Genomic DNA, 23,122 nt, shown 5'->3' on the forward strand with positions numbered 1-23,122 from the left:
TTTATTTGAGATGTTTCCTGCTTCTTTTTTTTATTTTTTTTTATTTTTTGCTGTACACGGGCCTCTAACTGTTGTGGCCTCTCCCGTTGCGGAGCACAGGCTCTGGACGCACAGGCTCAGCGGCCATAGCTCACAGGCCCAGCCGCTCCACGGCATGTGGGATCTTCCCAGACCGGGGCACGAACCCGCGTCCCCTGCATCGGCAGGCGGACTCTCAACCACTGTGCCACCAGGGAAGCCCTCCTGCTTCTTAAAGTAGGATTGTATTGCTATAAACTTCCCTCTTAGAACTGCTTTTGCTGCGTCCCATAGGTTTTGGGTCATCGTGTCTCCATAGTCATTTGTTTCTAGGTATTTTTTTATTTCCTCTTTGATTTCTTCAGTGATCACTTCATTATTAAGTAGTGTATTGTTTAGCCTCCATGTGTTTGTATTTTTTACAGATCTTTTCCCTGTAATTGATATCTAGTCTCATAGCGTTGTGGTCAGAAAAGATACTTGATTCAATTTCAATTCTCTTAAATTTACCAAGGCTTGATTTATGACCCAACATATGATCTATCCTGGAGAATGTTGTATGAGCACTTGAGGAAAATGTGTATTCTGTTGTTTTTGGATGGAATGTCCTATAAATATAAATTAAGTCCATCTTGTTTAATGTATCATTTAAAGCTTGTGTTTCCTTATTTATTTTCATTTTGGATGATCTGTCCATTGGTGAAAGTGGGGTCTTAAAGTCCCCTACTATGCATTTGTTACTGTCGATTTCCCCTTTTATGGCTGTTAGTATTTGCCTTATGTATTGAGGTGCTCCTATGTTGGATGAATAAATATTTACAATTGTTATATCTTCTTCTTGGATCGATCCCTTGATCATTATGCAGTGTCCTTCTTTGTCTCTTCTAATAGTCTTTATTTTAAAGTCTATTTTGTCTGATATGAGAATTGCTACTCCAGCTTTCTTTTGGTTTCCATTTGCATGGAATATCTTTTTCCATCCCCTCACTTTCAGTCTGTTTGTGTCTCTAGGTCTGAAGTGGGTCTCTTGTAGACAGCATATATATGGGTCTTGTTTTTGTATGCATTCAGCCAGTCTGTGTCTTTTGGTGGGAGCATTTAATCCATTTACATTTAAGGTAATTATCGATATGTATGTTCCTATTCCCATTTTCTTAATTGTTTTGGGTTTGTTATTGTAAGTCTTTTCCTTCTCTTGTGTTTCTTGCCTAGAGAAGTTCCTTTAGCATTTGTTGTAAAGCTGGTTTGGTCGTGCTGAATTCTCTCAGCTTTTGCTTGTCTGTAAAGGTTTTAATTTCTCCATCAAATCTGAATGAGATCCTTGCTGGGTAGAGTAATCTTGGTTGTAGGTTTTTCTCCTTCATCACTTTAAATATGCCCTGCCAGTCCCTTCTGGCTTGGAGAGTTTCTGCTGAAACATCAGCTGTTAACCTTATGGGGATTCCCTTGTGTGTTATTTGTTGTTTTTCCCTTGCTGCTTTTAGTATGTTTTCTTTGTATTTAATTTTTGACAGTTTGATTAAAATGTGTCTTGGCGTGTTTCTCCTTGGATTTATCCTATATGGGACTCTCTGTGCTTCCTAGACTTGATTAACTATTTCCTTTCCCATATTAGAGAAGTTTTCAACTATAATCTCTTCAAATATCTTCTCAGTCCCTTTCTTTTTCTCTTCTTCTTCTTGAACCGCTATAATTCGAATGTTGGTTCGTTTAATGTTGTCCCAGAGGTCTCTGAGATTGTTCTCAGTTCTTTTTATTCTTTTTTCTTTATTCTGCTCTGCAGTAGTTATTTCCACTATTTTATCCTCCAGGTCACTTATCTGTTCTTCTGCCTCAGTTATTCTGGCATTGATCCCTTCTAGAGTATTTTTAATTTCACTTATTTTGTTGTTCATTGTTGCTTGTTTCATCTTTAGTTCTTCTAGGTCCATGTTAAATGTTTCTTGCATTTTCTCTATTCTATTGCCAAGATTTTGGATCATCTTTATTATCATTATTCTGAATTCTTTTTCAGGTAGACTGCCTATTTCCTCTTCATTTGTTAGGTCTGGTGGGTTTTTATCTTGCTCCTTCATCTGCTGTGTGTTTTTCTGTCTTCTCATTTTGCTTATCTTACTGTTTGGGGGGTCTCCTTTTTGCAGGCTGCAGGTTCGTAGTTCCCGTTGTTTTTGGTGTCTGTCCCCCGTGGCTACAATTGGTTCAGTGGGTTGTGTAGGCTTCCTGGTGGAGGGGACTGGTGCCTGTGTTCTGGTGGATGAGGCTAGATCTTGTCTTTCTGGTGGGCAGGTCCACGTCTGGTGGTGTGTTTTGGGGGTGTCTGTGGACTTATTATGATTTTAGGCAGCCTCTCTGCTAATGGGTGGGGTTGTGTTCCTGTCTTGCTAGTTGTTTGGCATAGGGTGTCCAGCACTGTAGCTTGCTGGGGCGGTGAGTGAAGCTGGGTGCTGGTGTTGAGATGGAGATCTCTGGGAGATTTTTGCCATTTGATATTATGTGGAGCTGGGAGGTCTCTTGTGGACCAGTGTCCTGAAGTTGGCTCTCCCACCTTAAAAAATAATTATTAAGAAAATAAATTAAAAAAAAAAAAACGGACTTACAGAAGCCTAGGACAAATGGTGAAAGCAAAGCTATACAGACAAAATCTCACACAGAAGCATACACATACACACTCACTAAAAGAGGAAAAGGGGAAAAAATAATAAATCTTGCTCTCAAAGTCCAGCTCCTGAATTTGGGATGATTCATTGTCTATTCATGTACTTCACAGATGCAGGGTTCATCAAGTTGGTTGTGGAACTTTAATCTGCTGCTTCTGAGGCTGCTGGGAGAGATTTCCCTTTCTCTTCTTTGTTCACATAGCTCCCGGGGCTCAGCTTTGGACTTGGCCCCGCCTCTGCGTGTAGGTCGCGGGAGGGCGTCTGTTCTTCGCTCGGAGTGGATGGGGTTAAAGGAGCAGCTGCTTCGGGGGCTCTGGCTCACTCAGGCCGGGGGGAGGGAGGGGTGCGGATGCGGGGCGAGCCTGCGGCGGCAGAGGCCAGCCTGACGTTGCACCAGCCTGAGGTGCGCCGTGCGTTCTCCCGGGGAAGTGGTCCCTGGATCACGGGGCCCTGGCAGTGGCGGGCTGCACAGGCTCCCTGCAAGGGGGGTGTGGATAGTGATCTGTGCTCGCACACAGGCTTCTTGGTGGTGGCAGCAGCAGCCTTAGGGTCTCATGCCCGTGTCTGGGGTCTGCGCTGTTAGCCGCGGCTTGCGCCCTTCTTTGGAGCTCCTTTAAGCAGCGCTCTTAACCCCCTCTCTTCGCGCCCCAGGAAACAAAGAGGGAAGAAAAAGTCTCTTGCCTCTTCGGCAAGTCTAGACTTTTCCCCGGACTCCCTCCCGGCTAGCCGTGGCGCACTAACCCCTTCGGGCTATGTTCAAGCCGCCAACCCCAGTCCTCTCCCTGAGCTCCGACCGAAACCGAACCCGAGCCTCAGCTCGCAGCCCCTCCCGCCCCGGCGGGCGAGCACACAAGCCTCTCGGGCTGGTGAGTGCCGGTCGGCACGGATCCTCTGTGCGGGAATCTCCCCGCTTTGCCCTCCGCACCCCCGTTGCTGTGCTCTCCCCCGCGGCCCCGAAGCTCCCCGCTCCGCCACCCGCAGTCTCCGCTGGCGAAGGGGCTTCCTAGCGTGTGGAGACCTTTCCTCCTTCACAGCTCTCTCCCACTGGTGCAGGCCCCGTCCCTATTCCTTTGTCTCTGTTTATTGTTTTTTCTCTTGCCCTACCCAGGTACGTGGGGAGTTTCTTGCCTTTTGAGAGGTTTGAGGTCTTCTGCCAGTGTTCAGTAGGTGTTCTGTATGAGTTGTTCCACGTGTAGGTGTATTTCTGGTGTATAATGGAATATCACTCAGCCGTGAATCAATGTCATAAGGCCAGTAGCAGCATAATGAGTGGATTTAGGTACGATGATTCCGGCCTGCTGTCCACACGACTGTCACGGCTTCGGCCGCCGGGGCCCCTCCAGAGCCGGCAGCCTCAGTGAGGCCGCCCTCCCCTCGGGCTCTGGGGCAGTTCCGTGACGGCGGAGGGAAGAGACCCCGAGCCGAGAGTTCCAGCTCTGCGGAAACACGGGCCTGTTGATACTTCTGAGATGGCTTGGGCATCTATCTGCTGGTTCCCTCTCTGAAATGTGTAGGGCAGTATTTCTTAAACTTTTTGAATCATTGGCATCTTTAAAAATGAAATGAAAACTAGGAACAATGTCCCTTAAAAAAAAAGAGAAAAAATATATGCATAGTCTCAGTGAGCTCAGGGACCCCTAAAGATTCTAGGATAAGCATGAATTTCAGGTTTGGAATCCTCACTTTTAGGACGTGCTATCTTTTACAGTGATTTCCTGACAGATTGGAAAGCGTTGGCATACCTGCCCACTCCACTTACCTGCTTCCCACCTTTTCTTAAAATGGAGCAGGAGTAAGTGGGAGCCACATTCCTGACATCGCATCATCAGAACTTGGCTTGTTGGGCCAGATTCTTCTACCTCCGTTGCAGTTCCACAGCAGTGGTCATCGTCACCGAGAAGAATTGCGGCAGTAAGTTGCCCTCCTGTCTCCACAAGTCACCCCCTCTCCCACATCTTTCCCTTTACCTGGAGAGTCTACCAGTCTGGCTTTATTACATGTTTCCCTAAGTCCCCAGACATTCTTGGGAAAGACCTTTCCACAGATGGCTATAAAGCCTAGGAACGGTAATTACAGGGACATTATGGGTTAGAAATTTGGTCATAGGTGAAGGTCTTCCTATGAGTGGAGTCCGCTGGGAGGAAATAAGCTCTTGGGCATAGAATGGCAAATACATGTCATAGTTTTCTCAGAATAGCTAAATACTTTGTAAAAGTAAAATTTGATCAAGTAACTAGTTTGCTTAAATCACTTTCATGGTTCCCCTTACCTCTTACAGAAAAGCCCAAAGTCCATAATATGGTATAAGAGGCCTTTTGCAATGTTGCCCTGCTTCTCACCTCCAGCCCTTCAGAGGTTCTTGCACCCCCTTATTAACTTTTTCTACTGTTTTGAATGTGTCGTGTTCTCCTTGCTCGAGACCTCTGCAGGCACAAGGATCCTCTGCCTGAAAGCTCCTCCTTATCTCCTCAGTTCACCCCACACTTTAGGTCACAGCTTCTACATGTAACTTCCTCTAATCTGACTGTTCCCCAATTCTCTGACTGGATCAGATGCCCTAGCAATGTGCTCTCAAATGCCTTGGATTTTTCTTTTTTTAAAATTTTTATTTATTCATATTTTTTGTGTTATGTGGGCCTCTCACTGTTGTGGCCTCTCCCGTTGCGGAACACAGGCTCCGGATGCGCAGGCTCAGCAGCCATGGCTCATGGGCCCAGCTGCTTCGTGGCATGTGGGATCCTCCCGGACCGGGGCACAAACCCATGTCCCCTGAATCGGCAGGTGGACTCTCAACCACTGCGCCACCAGGGAAGCCCCGGATTTTTCTTTTTTTATCATAGCACTTAATTTCATTTCTTAGGTGATACCCAGTTCCTTCTCTACCAAGATCCAATCCTCTTCACACCTCCCGTGTTTCCACCTACTGTGGGCTCTCTCAGCCTACATCATGTACAGTACCACTGAAAACAGTTCCATCATCAGATAAGTTCGGGGAGCATTGTATCGCCTCTTGGAGGACCACAACACACACTAGCTCATCAAAGGCTCTGGGGAGTCCTGCATAAAGAAGTACGATTTCCAAATCCTAAGTTTATTTGGCTGTGGGACAATTTTCCCATAATATCTACCAACATCTTGAGGAAGTGTTTGGGAAATATTGACCCAGACATACCAAAAGGCATAAAACTATTTTTATAACCTTAGAATAAAAATTGATGGGCCAGGTCTTCCTGGGTGGTGCAGTGGTTGAGAATCCGCCTGCCAGTGCAGGGGACACGGGTTTGAGCCCTGGTCCGGGAAGATCCCACATGCCGCAGAGCAACTAAGCTCTTGCGCCACAACTACTGAGCCTGCGCTCTAGAGCCCATGAGCCACAACTGCTGAGCCTGCGTACCACAACTACTGAAGCCCGTGTGCCTAGAGCCTGTGCTCCACAACAAGAGAAGCCATTGCAATGAGAAGCCCGCGCATTGCAAAGAAGAGTAGCCCCTGTTCGCCGCAACTAGAGAAAGCCTGCGCACAGCAACGAAGACCCAACGCAGCCACACACACACAAAAAATCGATGGGCCAATCTATTTTCTTTTTTAAAAATTAATTAATTAAATTTATTTTTGGCTCTCTTGGGTTTTCGTTGCTGTGTGCAGGCTTCCTCTAGTTGCAGCGAGCGGGGGCTACTCTTAGTTGCAGTGCACGGGCTTCTCATTGCAATGGCTTCTCCTGTTGTGGAGCATGGGCTCTAGGCACGTGGGCTTCAGTAGTTGTGGCCCGTGGGCTCTAGAGCGCAGGCTCAGTAGTTGTGATGCAAGGGCTTAGTTGCTCCGCGGCATGTGGGATCTTCGTGGACCAAGGCTTGAACCTGTGTCCCCTGCATTGGCAGGCGGATTCTCAACCACTGCACCACCAGGAAAGGGCGGCCAATCTCTCTTGCAAAAGTCCTTCTATTTACCTAGCAGACACTGTTTTCTCCTATTACAAGGAAACTGGGTTTTCTCTGCCCGAATTTCTTAAAATTACATTTGGGGCTGAATAAACAAATACAAATTACTTTCTTTTCCTGGAGCACAATCATAAAACATTTTTCTTGAAGAATAATGTCTCACCATGGAGACTGTCAATTTAACCTGTTGTTTTACTGGCTGTTTCTGATTTACCTACCTCCCTACCTCTAGATGGTTCATCTATATAATTGGCTACTACTTGTTAGAGATAATAAATTCATCTTTTGAGAAACTCTACCAAAACACTTCTTTTAAAGATGTGCTGTCTCATGCCCATCATGTCTAGTGTTATGGGTTGAGCTGTGTACCCCTCCCCACAGATATGTTGGGGTCCTAAACTCCAGTACCTCAGGATGTGACCTTATTTGGAGATAGTCTTTACACAGACAATAAAGTTAAAATAAGGTAAAATTAGTGTGAAACCTAATCCAATATTGCTGATGTCCTTCTAAACAGGGGATATTTGGACCCACACATGCATGCAGGGAGAATGCTATGTGAACAGGTGGCCATCTACGAGTCAAGCAGAGAGGCCTGGAACAGATCCTTCTCTAACAACTCTCCGAAGGAACCAGTCCTGTTGACACTTTCATTTAGGACTCCTAGCCTCCTCTCCGCCGCCCCCCAGGGTTGTGGTACTTTGTTCTAGCAGCCCTAGCAAAATAATACATCTAGTGATTACAAGTGAGGTCTGTGTTACACCCCCTCTAAAATGTTTTTCCGGTCCCTATAACTTCGATGTTTTGCATGGTGGTCTCTAATATAATACTGATTGCTGGTGTTTATTGGGTGATGTGGCAGCACTGCTCTAAGAGTTTCACATGTAGTAATTTGTTTAATCCTCACAAAACCTGTGAGGTTGATGCTGTTGTTATTCCCATCTTATGGGTGAGAACATCAAGGGATAGAGAAGGTCAGTAATTACTCCAGGTGACACAAGTTAGCAAATAGCAGATCCTGGATTTGGATTGGTACTCTGGGTTTTGAGTGTGTATATGTAATTCCTACACTCTGCTGCTTATGAGTGTAGCCAAGTGGGGGCTTTATAAAATAGACAGGAAGGATTCAGCAGAAAGAGGGGCAGGAAGAGACTGAAGATTACTCATAGGTTTTGTGGATTGGAGGGTTGAACCAGGAAGAAGGCGTCTGCTTGCTGCTCTCTGGCGCCCCCTGCTGACAGGGGGGAGAGACAAGGTGGTCCGAACCGGAAATGCAAAGCTGCTGGGAAGGCACTCCTGGGGCTGTTGGAGGTAGGGTGGGATTGACAGGAATCCCCACCCACACTACGCGGGGGAGCGCCGTTATTGGAGGCGCTCTCGGAGGGAGGCTGGCTGGTAAACCCGGAAAGGGGTGCTTGTAGTTCCAGCCGGAGGGCCTCTGAGGGACTTCCCAGGATCCTCCCTACGCAGTCCTCTCCCGTGTGACCCCGTGGCCACACCCTGCCGCTCTCAGAGGCGTGGGCTGCTACTGGTTGAAAAGAAGTCAGGCCTCTCGGCTTGGCGTGGATTTCCTTCCCGGGATAGGTCTTAGCCCCTCCCCTTTATCCCAGGCCCAGAATGGATCTCTGGATTTGGGAGCTGCAACTACAGTTCCTTCAGCTTCAGAATTCTGAGCGGCACGGACTGCGCCTCAGCCACGGATTGGACTCCTTAGAACATGAGCCTGTCAGGGCTGGGAGTCATCCTCAGGAATCCCTGCCTCTCTCGTTTTAAGGTAAGAACTGGCATTTCAAGTTGTTAGATGGTGTAGTGGGTGCTGTCCGTACCTCCCAGATCCAGGTGATGTGTACCGGCCCAGTTTCCTGTGTGTTGGCTGTTTAGCTGCCCTAGTCTGCAGAGATTGCTCTGGCCAAGGGGTGCCCCTCACTCCGGAGGTTATTTCCCTCTTCCCGACCCCGCTCCCACAAGCTTCCAGCCTGTAGGGCACTAACTGGCAGATAAGTGGGTAGATAAGTGCTCCCAGGTGGAACCAACTTTGGTGCAATTTATACTCCCTGTGGGATGCAGCTGAAGCTCCCGCGGAGACCACATTCTTGCTTAGTTTTCTTCCTCTACTCTGCTTCCCTCAGTTCCTTTTTCCTGAGAGCAGTCCCTCAAAAAATTACTTATGCTAGAGTCAAGTCTTAGGCTCTGCTTTTAGGGCATCTGACTTAAGACAGAATACTTGCTGAATAAATTAACGAAGACCCAAGATCTTCTTTGGGGGAGTAAGAATTGACAGTTCATTTGCTTCAGCTTTGGCCGCTTTTACTTACATTTAGGGGGTAGGGGCTTCCCTGGTGGCGCAGTGGTTGAGAGTCCGCCTGCCAGTGCAGGGGACACGGGTTCGTGCCCCAGTCCGGGAAGATCCCACATGCCGCGGAGTGACTAGGCCCGTGAGCCATGGCCGCTGATCCTGTGCGTCCGGAGCCTGTGCTCCGCAACGGGAGAGGCTACAACAGTGAGAGGCCCGCGTACCGCAAAAAACGACATTTAGGTAATTTAGGCAAAGAATCAACTTTATAGGTTTACAATTAGGATTATCTAATTGAGGTGGATAAATACAGATTTTTCTGGTGTTAGATATTTTATCATGAAGTTGTTTTGAAAAGCCTAGTAGGACTATACCATTTTAAATGAGTTCTTTAGCTTTGAGGACTTTGATTTGTTCTGTCTCAGTTTGGAGCTGCAATAGTCAGTAATGGATTCAGTTGCACAATTGATCATTTTCCCTGAAATTGTCATATTCTTTTCTATACTCCTTGAGGGACAGGGTCTATTTCATCTTGCTCATCTTTGCGTTGCTGTCTGGCACAAAATATCGTGATTTGTAATGTTCAATATCTTTGGATTTAACGAATCAGCTCCCATAAAAATATTTTTCTTGATAATAAGTTTAGAAGATTTGATCTATTATTTGGGGGGATTTTTGTTAATTTTTGGGGGTAACTTTATCCATGAGAATCATATCTATGCTTTAAAAAAATTGTGGAATGCATTCAACATGGTAATTTAAATATTTGCTGTGAAGAACTTGAGTTGCTTCTTCTTATCTATGATCATTTCTGTGATTTGCAAAGGCACATACCTCCCCAACCCCAGAATTTTACAGAAAACAACCAATCACAAATTTTGAGGTGCAGATAGCTTGCTTTATTTTGTTGTTACTATCTCAAGGAGGTCCAACAATTTAACTAACAATTGAATTTAAACCTGCATGAAAGGAACTACATCAAATTGATATTTTGGGCAGTTAGTAATATTTTGTTGTTTTTAATTTAACGACAGCTTTATTTTGTTGTTGTTGTTCTTTATTTTTTGCTGTGGCTCATTGCTTAGTCGCCCCGGTTTCTCTGGTGTAATTTAAATTTAGAGCTACCACACGAAGGCGTTGGCTGCACCCCGGGACCTCCAAGAGTTGGCACTGCTCTGGCATAGGAACGCATGAACAGCTTGGTTAAATGAGGGGATGGCCAGGTGATATTGCTTTTCCAAGCTACCCAGGCACTCTCTATGGTCAGAGACAGTGTGAAATGAGCGAACAAAGTGTTGGCCGTTGCACTTTGCTCTGGTAATATTTAAGTCATGATCATTTTGAGTGTGACATCATCAGAGAAAATGTAAGACGTTAAAGTGTTGCTTACAGGAGGGTAAATGCAAACATCACCAATGCCTTACATTTCTGATTCAGTAAGTATTGGTGCACATATCAGGTGACGTGCACAGCATCATGTCGGTGGATAGGACATCTTCAATGGGGAATTTCTCGACCCATTGAGGCATTCTTAGACATCAACATTATGTTGAGGCACAAAGATTGATTAAGTGTTGAGCAGGGTATTCGTTCCATAAGAAACTTTCTCCTACCAACAGTTAGTTTCAACAGTTACATTGTAAAATGTCATAAAATAAATGGTACAAAACTTTATAACCGTTAATTCGGCTATATACAGTATGTACATGTCACTAGAAAATGTATAATCTTCTTAGGTCAACAATTAAGAAAAGATTGAAATGCATATTTTTGAACTTGGACTCATTTAGGTTGATACAAAACTACATTTTTTTTTTTTAAGTATTTACAGATCAGAAAGATTAGTCTATGTGAATCGTTCAGGAAAGGTTAAGAATGTCTGAATATGAGAGCACAGTCCCTCTTAAATGGATCGAATATTTATATTCACAGTAGCAGAGTCAGATCCAAATTCATTCTCTAAGCTCAGGGTATAAAGTCCACCATCTTGTTTCTGTACGTCCATGATGATCAGAGTTGTCAGGTCATCTGTGTTTTCAGTATGGAATCTCCCTTGCTGTTCTTGATTTTGAATTTTTCTTCCACCATGGGACCATGTTATTTCTGGGGTAGGCTCACCCGTAAAAGCGCAGGCTACTGTTAAAACTTTGCCCTCGTCAATGCTGATGTCAGAGGGAAGAGCTTCAATTTTAGGTGGAATTCCTTTATGGAACAACAACAACAACAAAGTTTTAGGATCACTGAAAATATAACAGTTTGCTTTCTACTGAATTGTATGTACTAAGGACTCTACCATGCTACTAGGCTTGTCTACCTCTACCAGTAATTTGATTGCTCACCTCTTAGGCCTGCTTTAAGCATCCTACTAGTTGAGCTTTCCAGTTGTGTCATACTAGATTTTCCCATAAAACTGCTGGAACTCATTTCTACAAAAGATTCTTGCATGGAGGACATGCTTTGGGCAGACATGCTTGCAAATTTCATTTCGGTCATGCTGCTAGCACTGCTGCTGCTGAAACTGCTGAAGGAGGCCTCCTGCTTAGAGGCAGACATTTGGACTGACTGAGATGAGAAGCTTCCTTGCAAGCTCGTGTCACCACTTGTCCTCAATACTACCTCTCTGGGAGGTTCTTCAACTAGAGCTGTGGAGCATAGCAGATACACAGTGAACACCAATGACATCTGGTTAATTGGTGACACCTGACACTGACTTACAGAAATGGAACACTTAGACACACACACAGAAATGCAACCCAAACAATTTGCTGTGGAAGCACAAGCAAATACATACATACAGCTGTCAAGAGCTAGCTCAGTGTCTCCCAGAAACGAATCCTTATATTTCTATCATTACATTACATGCAGGTGCTAGAATCACTAGGAGAAAAATGATTAGTCATACAGAAAATAATTTTTATATTGTGCATTCTGAAAATACATGTAATAGGACAGTTGGTAGCTTTGCTTTGAAAGTTAACTTATCCATGTTTCTGACCCACTGTAAAGAAACGTTGACCGTTAAGAATGAATTCACACAGGAGGCCTGTGTCCCTTACACATGGAACTTAGTGAGGCTCCAGAGAGTTTGCTGGGCTCAGAAGACAAAAGCAAAAAACAAACCAAAAAAACTCAGATAACGGCCTTAAGCAAGTAAGGAAAATGGTAAAGATATACTTACGAAGGACCATTAAGGAAGCAGTAGCTGAACATTGGCCATGGAAATTTTTGGCCTTAATTGTGTATTTCCCACTGTCACTTACTGAGGCCTTTCGGATTTCAAGAGAATATACATTTCTGGAGCGACTTACGCTGATATTTGAAGAAACAGAAATCTAAGAAGAAGAGAAAAAAAGGGTTTCTTTGAGCTCTTCAGGAGTAGATGGAGTATTTAAAGTTTTCTTCAGTAATATATTCATAACTCAACTTACTGGCAGGTTGTTTTTAAACCATTCGATTTCAGGCGATGGCTCACCACTGATTTCACAAGAAAAGAGAACATTTTGTCCTTCATTAACATTTTGAGATCTGGGCTGGGAGATGAAGGCTGGAGCATCTGAGAGTTCTTTGCTCAGGGTCAGATCATACTGACACTTGATGATTCCTTGGCTGGTTTTGCCAATGCAGGTGAGGATCCCTTCATCTTTGTGACCAGCCTGCTTGATGGTCAGCGTCTGGTCGCTGCCTGAGACGCCATATCTGTACTCCTCGGAGTTACTGAGCTCTACCCCATTCAATACCCATTTCACATCAGTGGCATCAGCAATGTTGGCTTTTAAAGTCACTTTCTGACCATCAGGTATACTCATCTGAGTAGAATATGCTTTAATCTCGGCATGAGTTCTGATTTCTTCTGATGCCTGTGATGTTTTAGTGATTTCCTCATGGACAACGGATTTTTCCAGGGAGGTCGCTTCTGATTTCTTGACTTTTTCGGAAATCAGAACTGTTGAAGCTTCCTTCTTGAGGGCCAGCTTCTCTGGAGATTTCCCTTCTGACATCTTGATTTCTTCAGAAATTAGGGCTTTTTTGGAAATTTCCTCTTGGACAGCTGCCTTCTTCTGGGATGTACTTTTGGAGGTCTTTTGTGTAGATACTTTCTGTATCTCAGTGTCTTTTACAGCTGAAAAAGAAAGCTCTATAAGGCAAACTGAATTGGAAAGAGGCCCCACCCTCTTCTCTTGTGGATTCTGTAAGTGAATAATATACAAAGGAAAAATATTAACGCATGCAGTGTAGGTAATACCTAACTCTTTCTCAGTCCCAATCTTGGAAAGTTGTCATGCATAACTTTGGAGATCAGTGTAATGATTATTTAAACTAAACTAAACAGAAGAATGATTTTTATGACTTAAGGGGAAAAAAAGTTTTGAAAAGAATAGTTGAAGGATTTAGGAGATGGGTGGATTTAGGAGACTTTGAGTAATTAAAACAATTGAATTACGTTTTAGAAGACTGAGATGAAAGCAAACTAATTTTAATTGGGAAAACTGATACAGTTCTTTCATTAACTTTCCACTGCTTTGGAAAATTAGCAAGAGTGAAGTTTTAGGGAAGAAGTGCCATTTTGTATAATCACCTGACTTTATTCTTAAATGTTCCTGGGAGCAGGAATCTTGTATAATCTCTATGGAATCTTATATAACACCACATACAATTAGACACTTAATAAATATAAAAGTATATGCTAACTTCAAATATGTTTATTTGTACATTTGTGTACAAATGGTATTCTGTAACTTGGTAAAGCAGTTTTATTTTAATACTTTGTGTGTGTGTGTGTGTGTGTGTGTGTGTAAGGAATAGTGTTTAGAAATGTTTCCTTCATATTGTTTTCTGAAAATTATTGGTAAGAATAAAAGCCAACCTACCTTTTATTGTTAATTTGCAGCTAGAGGACACAGATCCAGCTGAATTTGTTATTGTACAAGTATAAAGTCCACCGTCAGAAGTGTCAGTCTTATGAATTTCTAGGAAGAATCCTCCTTTGTCTTCAGAGAGTTTATATTTACCTCCTTGTGTTATAGCCTGTAGAATGCACGTGATTTGAGTTTTAAAAAGTGATTTAATTTTAAACTTTCTTTGGGAGATGGGGAAGAGGGAAGAGGTTAGTTTTTTTAGAAGATAAGTTGAAGGATCATTTAAGAACTGGTTACCTTTCCATCCTTTGTCCAGATGACAGTTGGCTGGGGTTCTCCAGTAGCTTTAACCGCAAATTTAGTGACACTGTCTGAAGAAATAGTTGTATCCTGCAGCCCAGTAACAATTACTGGTTTTGTGGAAACTGGTTCAGGAGCTTTTGGTTCAGTTTTCTTGGTTTCTGTTGGCTCAGCAGTTTTTGGAGCTGCTTTCTTGGTTTCTGTTGACTCAGCAGTTTTCTGAGCTGCTTTCTTGGTTTCTGATATGCTTGAAACTTCCTCATGGATATTCTTAAAGGCTTGTCCCACAAATTGGAAGTTAGTTTTGGAAGTTCCACCTTCACCAGAAATCTCACAAATGTATTCTCCACAATCAGATTCAGTGAGGTTATGGATTTTGAGCTCATAGGTACCATCTGCCGAATAATGAAACTGGAAATGCCCATTTTCCTTCAGTTTCTTACCATCTTTATACCAGGCGACCTCTTTTGCACACAATACAGTACTTTCGACCACACAGGTCAGCTTTGCTATATCTTTAGAAGCTTCTGCTTTCAAGGACTGAATTATCTTGGGTGGAGCAGTGACTGGCAGGTGCTGAACTCTGATATGCTTGAAACTTCCTCATGGATATTCTTAAAGGCTTGTCCCACAAATTGGAAGTTAGTTTTGGAAGTTCCACCTTCACCAGAAATCTCACAAATGTATTCTCCACAATCAGATTCAGTGAGGTTATGGATTTTGAGCTCATAGGTACCATCTGCCGAATAATGAAACTGGAAATGCCCATTTTCCTTCAGTTTCTTACCATCTTTATACCAGGCGACCTCTTTTGCACACAATACAGTACTTTCGACCACACAGGTCAGCTTTGCTATATCTTTAGAAGCTTCTGCTTTCAAGGACTGAATTATCTTGGGTGGAGCAGTGACTGGCAGGCGGTGAACCTTTTCTGTTGGTGTGGGTTTTATCTCTGTGGGTGATACAGTTTTTGGGTGAGAAGTCACCGGTTCTGGGGATTTCACTTGTTTTGGAGACTTGACTCCTTCTGGGGATTTTACCCGAGGCTCTGGGGATTTGACTTTCGGTGGTGATGTCAGAGCCTTTTCAGTAACCCTGGCCTTTTGAATGGTCAGAGTAAACTGTGCCTCTTGCTTCCCTTCGCTGTTCTCTACCACCACGCTGTAGTTGCCCTCATCCGAAGCCTGGACTGAAGAGATCTCAAAGGTCGATTTGTACTTTGCGGTGGTGACTTGGTGGCGGGCGGAAGTGCTTATGACTTGTCCCCTGCGCAGCCATGTCACAGTCGGTACCGGCTCACCATCTGTATCGCAAGAAAACCTTGCAGAGTCGCCTTCATACACCGTTATGGACCTTGGCTTCGTGAGAATTCTTGCTGCCAAAGTCGTCTTGATCTTCCTGTGTGTGGATTTTTCTTCCAGCGACTTTTCTTCGACTGCAGCACTTTTCATTTCTGCAGATGCATGGTGTTCATATGATGAGAGACTTTCCCTTGTCTCTGTCATCTGTGATCTCATTTCCCTGACGGAAGAGGAAGCTTCCATCTCAGATGTTTTCTTAAATGATGAAACCGCATATGCCTCTGTTCTCGTCAGCTCAGGGAAAACAGATCGGGGGACCTCTTCGTCTCTGCGCTGGGAAGCATAGGTGGTGTAATCCCCTCCCGTGACGTCCAAGGTTGCATAGTCAGAAGCCTCACCTTTGTAGTTGGTGCACACGGCACGGTATGTTCCGCCGTCATCAATATGACAGTCCAGAATTTCCAGGGTCAGGACCCCACTGGTGTTGGTGTAATGAATCTTACTGCTCTCTTGGAGTTCTACACCGTTGTGGTACCATTTGACCTCGGCAGTTGGCTTAGACTGAACATTTAAGATAAAACGTGTATTTTGGCCGCACGGTACCCTGTGGGAGCGCATCCTCAGTGTGATTCGAGGCATGTGGTCCAGCGTAAAAGGCTGCTGACTCAAAACCTCATACTTCCTTTCTGATGTCTTCTGAGTTTTTAAAGCAGCTTTCATGGACTCGTACCTGGAAAAGATATCAAATCTTGCCGACCTCTCAAATCTTGACAGTGAACGCTCACTAGACACAGGGCTGGGGGAACGTGGGCGAGTCCTCTCTGGGGTAGGAGACCTTCTTTCTACGTCATCTTCATATTCATATTCCTCAGCTGGCTGTGGCCGCGGCCGGATCAGCTCGGACACCGGCCTCATCAACTCGATGTAGGTCGGAGACAGGGAGCGCCGGCGTCTCAGCAGCCTGGACACCGAGGAGGAAGTGTCTCTCTGAGCGTGTTTGGAGATCTCATATTCTTCCTCAATTTCCGTTATTTCAGTCACTTCTCTCTGGCGTCTTGCTTTCTTTCTAGATTTTTCTTCCTTCGCCATGTGGTCCAGCTCGCTTTTGTATTCCGAGAGGCGCTGGGTGGTGGTGACTGGACGCAGCAGCTCTTGGTCCTCTCTCTCGGCCATGATTCTCTGCCGCTGCCTGGGCTGCCTGTGCCAGGTGCGGGCGTGCCGCTCCCGCAGCTCTGCGTAACTCGTGCTGGTCTCTGCCTTCGTTGGGATGTGATACGTTGAGTATCTGAAGTCTTTTCTTGCTTCCTCCACCTTGACATGAGCTTGTGGGGAAGGGTAACGCAGACTCGAAAGCTCAAAACGTGGAGGGCTCCGGCTTGGGGGTGAGGCTGAAAAACCCAGTTCCAGCTCTTCTTCAAGACGCAGCCTCTCTTCCTCTGTTCTCTTCATTGCCAGGTAGTCGTCAGTGGGCAGGAGTAATTCTTCATCCGAGATGTCACCGAGAGAACGTCTCCTGGGTCTGTAATAAAAGTAATAATCAGGAGAAGGTGTACGCCGGCGGGCTGGTCTCACCATTTCAAGGTCGTCTTGGGACAGTTTGGGAATCCTCCACTTGGGTCTGTATTGATCGGTGATGCGTGGAAGAGGCATCACGTAGAACTGTTCCCATCTTGAAAGGCGGATGCGCTTGGGTCTTTTCTGTACAACTCTGTCCATCTTCCCAGGCATTTCAAATTGATCGCGTATCTTTTTGTACCATTTCATGTCAGACATGGGCACGAACTGCTTAATGCGCTGGTCTTCTTCTATGGCAGCCGGTTTGTACTTGCGTGGCTCTGGTACTTCGTAAGGCATGCGGAGTTTTCTCTCCTCCTTCTTTTCTTCCGTCTCAAGTCGGTATTCCCCTTTTACAGTCTTGGTGCTGACGGCTGGTTTGTAAAGGGTGGCAGCTTCTCTCAGTGCCTCCTGGGCCACCTGTGTCAGTGGCACAGTCTCAGTTCCGGAAAGAATTTCAGCCATTCTTAGTGTCTTGTCAATTTGCCTCTGTACGTGTCGTTCACGCTCCTCCTTAGTCTTGAACTCCTGTTTGACGTACCTCAGGCGTTCCACTTGTAGGTGGGCCTGGCAGCTGGTGGATCCAGCAGTGTTTGTGGCTGTGACTCTGTAGTAACCCGTATCTTCAGGCAAAGTATCTCTGATATGAAGAGCATAATAATCCAAGCCTTCGTGGATAATTTCAATGTTAGGCCCGAGGGACAGTGGCTGACCGTCTTTCTCCCATTTTAATGTTGGCGGGGGGATGCCAGACACCCTGATCTCAAAGCAGACACTTTGGCCTTCTTGGCATTCTGCGTTTGCCAGTAGCCGTTTGAACATGGGTCTTAGGGTCGTACCTGTTGGAGGTGGGTGTGGGGTTACAGTCAGCTTTGCTTTGCAGCTGTCTTCACCGTATTTGTTTCTTGCAACAACAGTGTATTCGGCAGCGTCATCCGTAGTTACACTGTTGATTGTTAATTGGTAAAGACCCTTGTCGGACTCAAATGTGTACTTCCTATCATCATCACCTGGTTTGATTTTCTGACCTGATTTATACCATGTAACTCGAGGCTCTGGGTGGACAGTTATAGTTACTCCAAACCGGACATTTTCACCCACATAAACTGTCCTGTTATAGAGAGGCAGCGTGAATTCTGGTGGCCTTTCCAGGAGTCTCATGGTATCTGTTCTGCGCTTAAGTTTCTTTATGGTTCTACGGCAGTAATAGTCGTAAACTTCTCTCACACCTTTAACAAACAGCTCTGCGTAAGAACTGTCTTCCCCATAGTCATTGACTACTTTGCATCTGTAGGTACCGTCATCGAATTTGGTAATGTCTTTGACATACATGGTGGCCACTCCATCATCATAGGTGATTTCATATTTCTCACTGTTCTCCAGCTGTCTGACACCAAAGTACCAAGTCACTTGGGTAGACTGATCGTAATTTTCAATTTTGCATACGTATTTGACATATCCTCCTTCTTCAACGACTGCATGCATTATCTGCCCAGAAACTGGGCCGATTTCAATGGATGCCACTTTAACTTTAGCAATGCTCACTCCCTTCTGAGATCGAATTGCACCACCACAGGAGATCCTGGCTGCAGACACAACCAAGTTGAGGTCTTTCTTGATCAGGGTGTGGTAGTAACGTCGGTGTTTCAATGTCCTGATCACTTTGGTACTGACTCTTTCTATCTTCTGCTTTAGCCATGGGTGCTGGAGAGCCTCAGATGCTGTCATGCGAGATTTTCTCTCTTTCACTAACAGCCGGTCAACAAAGTCCATGGCTTCAAGGCTGATCTCTTGGAATGCTTCTTCATCAAAGGTATATTCAGCATTCATGATGTTCTCAATTACCTGTTGGTTAGTTTCGGCCAGGAATGGATTGATACCACTCAATAGCACATACACGAGTGTTCCGAGTGACCACATGTCTGTGGCTGTGCTGACAACATCATGCTGGTGGACTTCAGGTGCATAGTATTCAGGGGCAGTGAACAGAAGCCTAAAGTTGTCCCCTGGCTTCAGCTGATGGGCCTGACCGAATTCTATGATTTTAATGGTGGAGCTCCTTCTTGTTTGGTAAATGATATTTTCTGGTCTAATGTCAAAGTGTCCAATATTATGACTGTGTAAGAACTCAAGTGCTTCGCAGACCTGGCGAACATAGCTTACAATTTCTCTCTCATTAAGTTCAAAAGCACTTGTGTTAATGCGTTCAAATATGTCAAGTCCTGATATGAACTCGAAGATCATAACTAATTCTTCCATGCTTTCAAATGATTCATGGAGGTATAAGATATTTCGGTGCCTAGCGATGTTTAGAGTGGAAATTTCTTTCTTTACCCAAACCTGATCAGTCCCTTTGACTTTAACAAATTTGGCCATGTATGTCTTCTTGGAGGATGTTTCAACACAGCGGTGGACAATTCCAAACTGACCACGCCCAAGATCTTCAGCAATCATATATTTCTCATAGAGTTCCTTGGTTGAAGAGTGAGATGCTTTGGTCATAGAAACTTCCCTGGTTTCATCAACCTCTTCATCGTAGTTCATAGCTCTGGTCTTATCTTCTTTGGTTATGGTCGGTTCTGAAGGCTCAGAAGGCTTGCTTAGGCCAAATTTATTTTCCGCTATTATACGGAACTGGTAACTTGTTTTTCCAAATAAGTTGATCACGGTATAGTGTGTTTCTCGGGCCTGTCCTACGCGGATCCATCTTTCTGCAGTGGTCGCACATTTTTCAACAATGTAGTTGGTGATTTTGCTGCCACCATCAGAAGCTGGCTCAGTCCATGTTAAGTTGACAGAATCTCGTGAGACGTCACTAACTTTGACTCCTCTGGGTGGGTCGGGAACATCGGCCACATCCAGTTCAACTGTCTTCTGATCAATTCCAAACCTGTTTTTAGCACAGACCACATAGAAACCAGCATCTTTTCTCTCCACTCCATTGGGGAAAACAAGTGATGTGAAAGATCTTGTGACAATAACTTGGTAGTGGCCATTGTTGTTGATGAGATCTTGTCCTTTCTGCCAGGTGATCACTGGGTCTGGTTTGCCACTGAATGGGATCTTGATGCTGATTACCTCACCTCGGAGAGCATGGACTGCTCCCATGCCTTCAAGATTTTTAGGCAAGTGTATCTTGGCTGGAACTGTATCAGAATAAAAGAAGGAAGAATATAATTTAGCAATACCCAACACTACTTAAGAGCACCCCCCAATTAATAATATGTAATCTAGCACCAAAATGATGTTTGCTGATTTGTTTTTACCTTCTACTTCCAAGGAGGCAGTGCCGGACACAGACCCTCCTTGATTGGTAGCTCTGACTTGGTAAACTGTGGCATCATCATCTGTGACGCTTGCAATGATGAGCTGGTGGTAGCCACCCTTAAACTCTTGAATCCTGTACTTTAATCCGTCTGCGATGATTTCTTTGCCTTGTCTGTACCATTTCACAATTGGTTTTGGATGACCAGTCACTTTGCAGACCAAAGTAGCATTGCTGTGATATCTGACATTTAGATTTCTCAGTTCCTCTTTAAAGTGTGGTGCCTGAATTGGGACATCAGATTTGGGAGTGACAGGTTCTGATATTTCACTCCATTCGCTTTCCCCACCTAGGTTTTCACATTTCACACGGAACTCATATTCAAGACCTTCAATAAGGTTTTGCACTGAAAAGACGGTTTCTCGAATTTCATCTGTTGTCACAGCAATCCACTTGTTCTGCTTCTTCTCACGCTTCTCAAGGTAGTAATTTCTAATCTTTGCACCTCCGTCACTGGCAGGTGGCTTCCAGGCCACAACACAAGACTCTTTTGTGACAGCAGCAATAGTTGGTTTGCCAGGAGCACCTGGCTTTTCTGTTTAAAACAAAAAGCATTTGACTCATGGGGTGAAACAAACAGCTTTATGAAGAGCTTATTTTATAAAAAATAAAATGTTATGAACCCAGAGTTCTATTAAGAATAACTAATCCAGGAAAATGAAATTGGTTACTTTATGCTGAGAAACTTACTGAAACACAAAATTCCTTTTTAGAGAAAAAGGGGATAGGGTATACATGTGCCCTTTTAGGTAAGCAAAAATTCAATTTAAGTGAGATAAAAGGCACTTGTACTTTAGCTGAATCTTTGCTATCTCCTTTCAAAAGTTATTTCTGCTTAAAAAAAAAGTTTTACATACAGATGGAATTTTGCTTTAGGAAGACTGTAGAGGTTGTACTCACCAAATGGACTCTTAATGATCACAACTGAGGAGACTTCTAGAGGGTCACTGATGCCAAACGTGTTCTGAGCCGAAACCCGGAAGTAATACCCAGCATTTTCTGTGAGGTTCACAATTCTACAGGTTGTCACTGAGATGGCTGAAGACACCAATTGCCATTCAACCCCTTCCTTGGCCTCACATTTCTCTACCACGTAATTGGTGATCCAGGAGCCTCCGTCATCTGCAGGTGGTTTCCAGCTGATCACCACAGAGTTCTTCAATAGAGCTTCAATCACAATTGGTCCTGTAGGTTTGTCTGGTTTATCTGTTGGGAGAAAATACAATTGGAGTGGTTTCTGTAGTGTGTCTCCCAGGATATTTTTCTTTTTTCTTTAAAAACAACAAAAAAAACCCCACTGAAAATGAAAATAAAATACCTTGTATTTCTACATCAAGGATGGCATCCACCGTTCCAAGAACATTGCTGAGCTGAACTTTGTATTTCCCAGCGTGAGTCTTACGTTGGATATTCTTCATGACGAGATGAGTATACTGCTCAGTGTTTTCAATAGCAATGTTTTCTGAGTTTTGCAAAAGTTTCTGGCCATGGAACCAAGTGATGGCAGGTACTGGACGGCCAATGTATGTAACGTGAAGTCGAAGCGTTGACCCCACAGCACCATAATACTTCTCTTTCAGTGGGTAACCGGGATGGAATTGTGGCGTTGCTTGCAGGAGAAGCTTACTACTGGATTCTACTTCTCCAACCTCATTGGTAGCTATGCAGGTATAAACGCCTTCATCTTCTTGTTCCTCGGTCATTATTGTTAGAGTATGTGTGCGTCCATCTGAAGACATTTTGTACTTGCGGCTTTGTATCAGCTCCTTACCAAATCGGTACCATTTAATGTCTGGTAGAGGCCTTCCAACAATCTGGCATGAGAGTTGAGCAGCTTCACCCAGTTTGGTGGTGACATCCTTCATTTCTTTGCGTACTCCTGGGGCCTCTCCAGCTGAAGGGTATGAAAGATAACATTAATGCATTATCGTTACTACTGAATCTATAATCCTCTGTCCTTGTATATCAGGAATGAATTCATCCTACTGACTAACACTTTATTAGACACCATTATTTATATATGAGTCTAATTCTTAAAAAGGCTTCACAGTGACTGGAGGATCATCTGGAAAGTAGAGATTCAATGAGCACATCATCATATTATTATGTAGAGTGACTTTTTATGATCGGGAGGCATTAACAATGTATAGGGTTTTGGGGAAATATTAGTTCTCTATAAATCTGTAGATTTGCCCTTACTTAGGTTCACTGAAGTGGGGTACATTTGTTGACCCTTCAAGTCTTACTAGGAGTATTAAAAAAACAACAACATTGTATTCAAGGGAGAAATTGCTTTAGGAATCAGTTCACTGCACCTAACAGTTCACTGCTGAGGTTATGTGCTTGGAATGACTTCCTCTAGAATGCATCAACTATTCCCTGTGTGTGCATATGCCAGAGTGAGTGATTTCTTTCCAAACACTTGCTCTCCAGTAAAGCTTTCTGGAGATCTACTTAGTCCAGAGGAAGAATTAGCCTTAACATGTTGCTCAGTTTGTAAACCATAAGCAGAGAACTAATGGCTACTTACATGTTAGTTTTGTCTTTACAGACATAGCGGTTCTTCGAGGTCTGCTCAGCCCTGTCTCATTCTCAGCGAAAACCCTGAATTCATACTCCGTAGCTTCCAGCAACCCCCCTATTGTGAATTGCCTGTCCTTGATGCGGTCCTTACTGCTCTTCTTCCAGGCACTGTCTCCAGATTGTCTATATTCAACCCAGTATCCAAGGATTTCTTTGCCACCATCGCATTCAGGTTTCTCCCACTGTAGAGTGACGCTGTCTTTGGATATTGAAAGAATCTCGAGTTCTCCAGGTTGGCTTGGCTTATCTGAAATATTTGAAAACAGTTGAAAAGGAAATCAGCTTTCCTGCTGGAAT

General features: G+C 44.3%; 1 protein-coding gene across 1 annotated transcript in view; it reads right to left on the reverse strand.

The window, feature by feature from the left end:
• Positions 1-10,809: 10,809 nt before the first annotated feature.
• Positions 10,810-23,122, reverse strand: part of TTN (titin) — a 284,036-nt gene continuing 271,723 nt past the window's right edge. Inside the window, exons 337-347 of the mRNA XM_007450732.1 lie at positions 22,773-23,072; positions 21,561-22,136; positions 21,143-21,448; positions 20,184-20,777; positions 14,989-20,063; positions 14,060-14,653; positions 13,775-13,931; positions 12,335-13,026; positions 12,085-12,238; positions 11,246-11,548; positions 10,810-11,108 (exon numbers count right to left, since the gene is read on the reverse strand). Coding sequence (XP_007450794.1) covers positions 10,810-11,108; positions 11,246-11,548; positions 12,085-12,238; positions 12,335-13,026; positions 13,775-13,931; positions 14,060-14,653; positions 14,989-20,063; positions 20,184-20,777; positions 21,143-21,448; positions 21,561-22,136; positions 22,773-23,072 — 9,050 coding nt within the window. The remainder of the gene's footprint in view (positions 11,109-11,245; positions 11,549-12,084; positions 12,239-12,334; positions 13,027-13,774; positions 13,932-14,059; positions 14,654-14,988; positions 20,064-20,183; positions 20,778-21,142; positions 21,449-21,560; positions 22,137-22,772; positions 23,073-23,122) is intronic.

This window comes from Lipotes vexillifer, unplaced genomic scaffold (assembly GCF_000442215.2).
Source record: "Lipotes vexillifer unplaced genomic scaffold, Lipotes_vexillifer_v1.1 scaffold29, whole genome shotgun sequence".
NCBI lineage: Eukaryota > Metazoa > Chordata > Mammalia > Artiodactyla > Lipotidae > Lipotes > Lipotes vexillifer.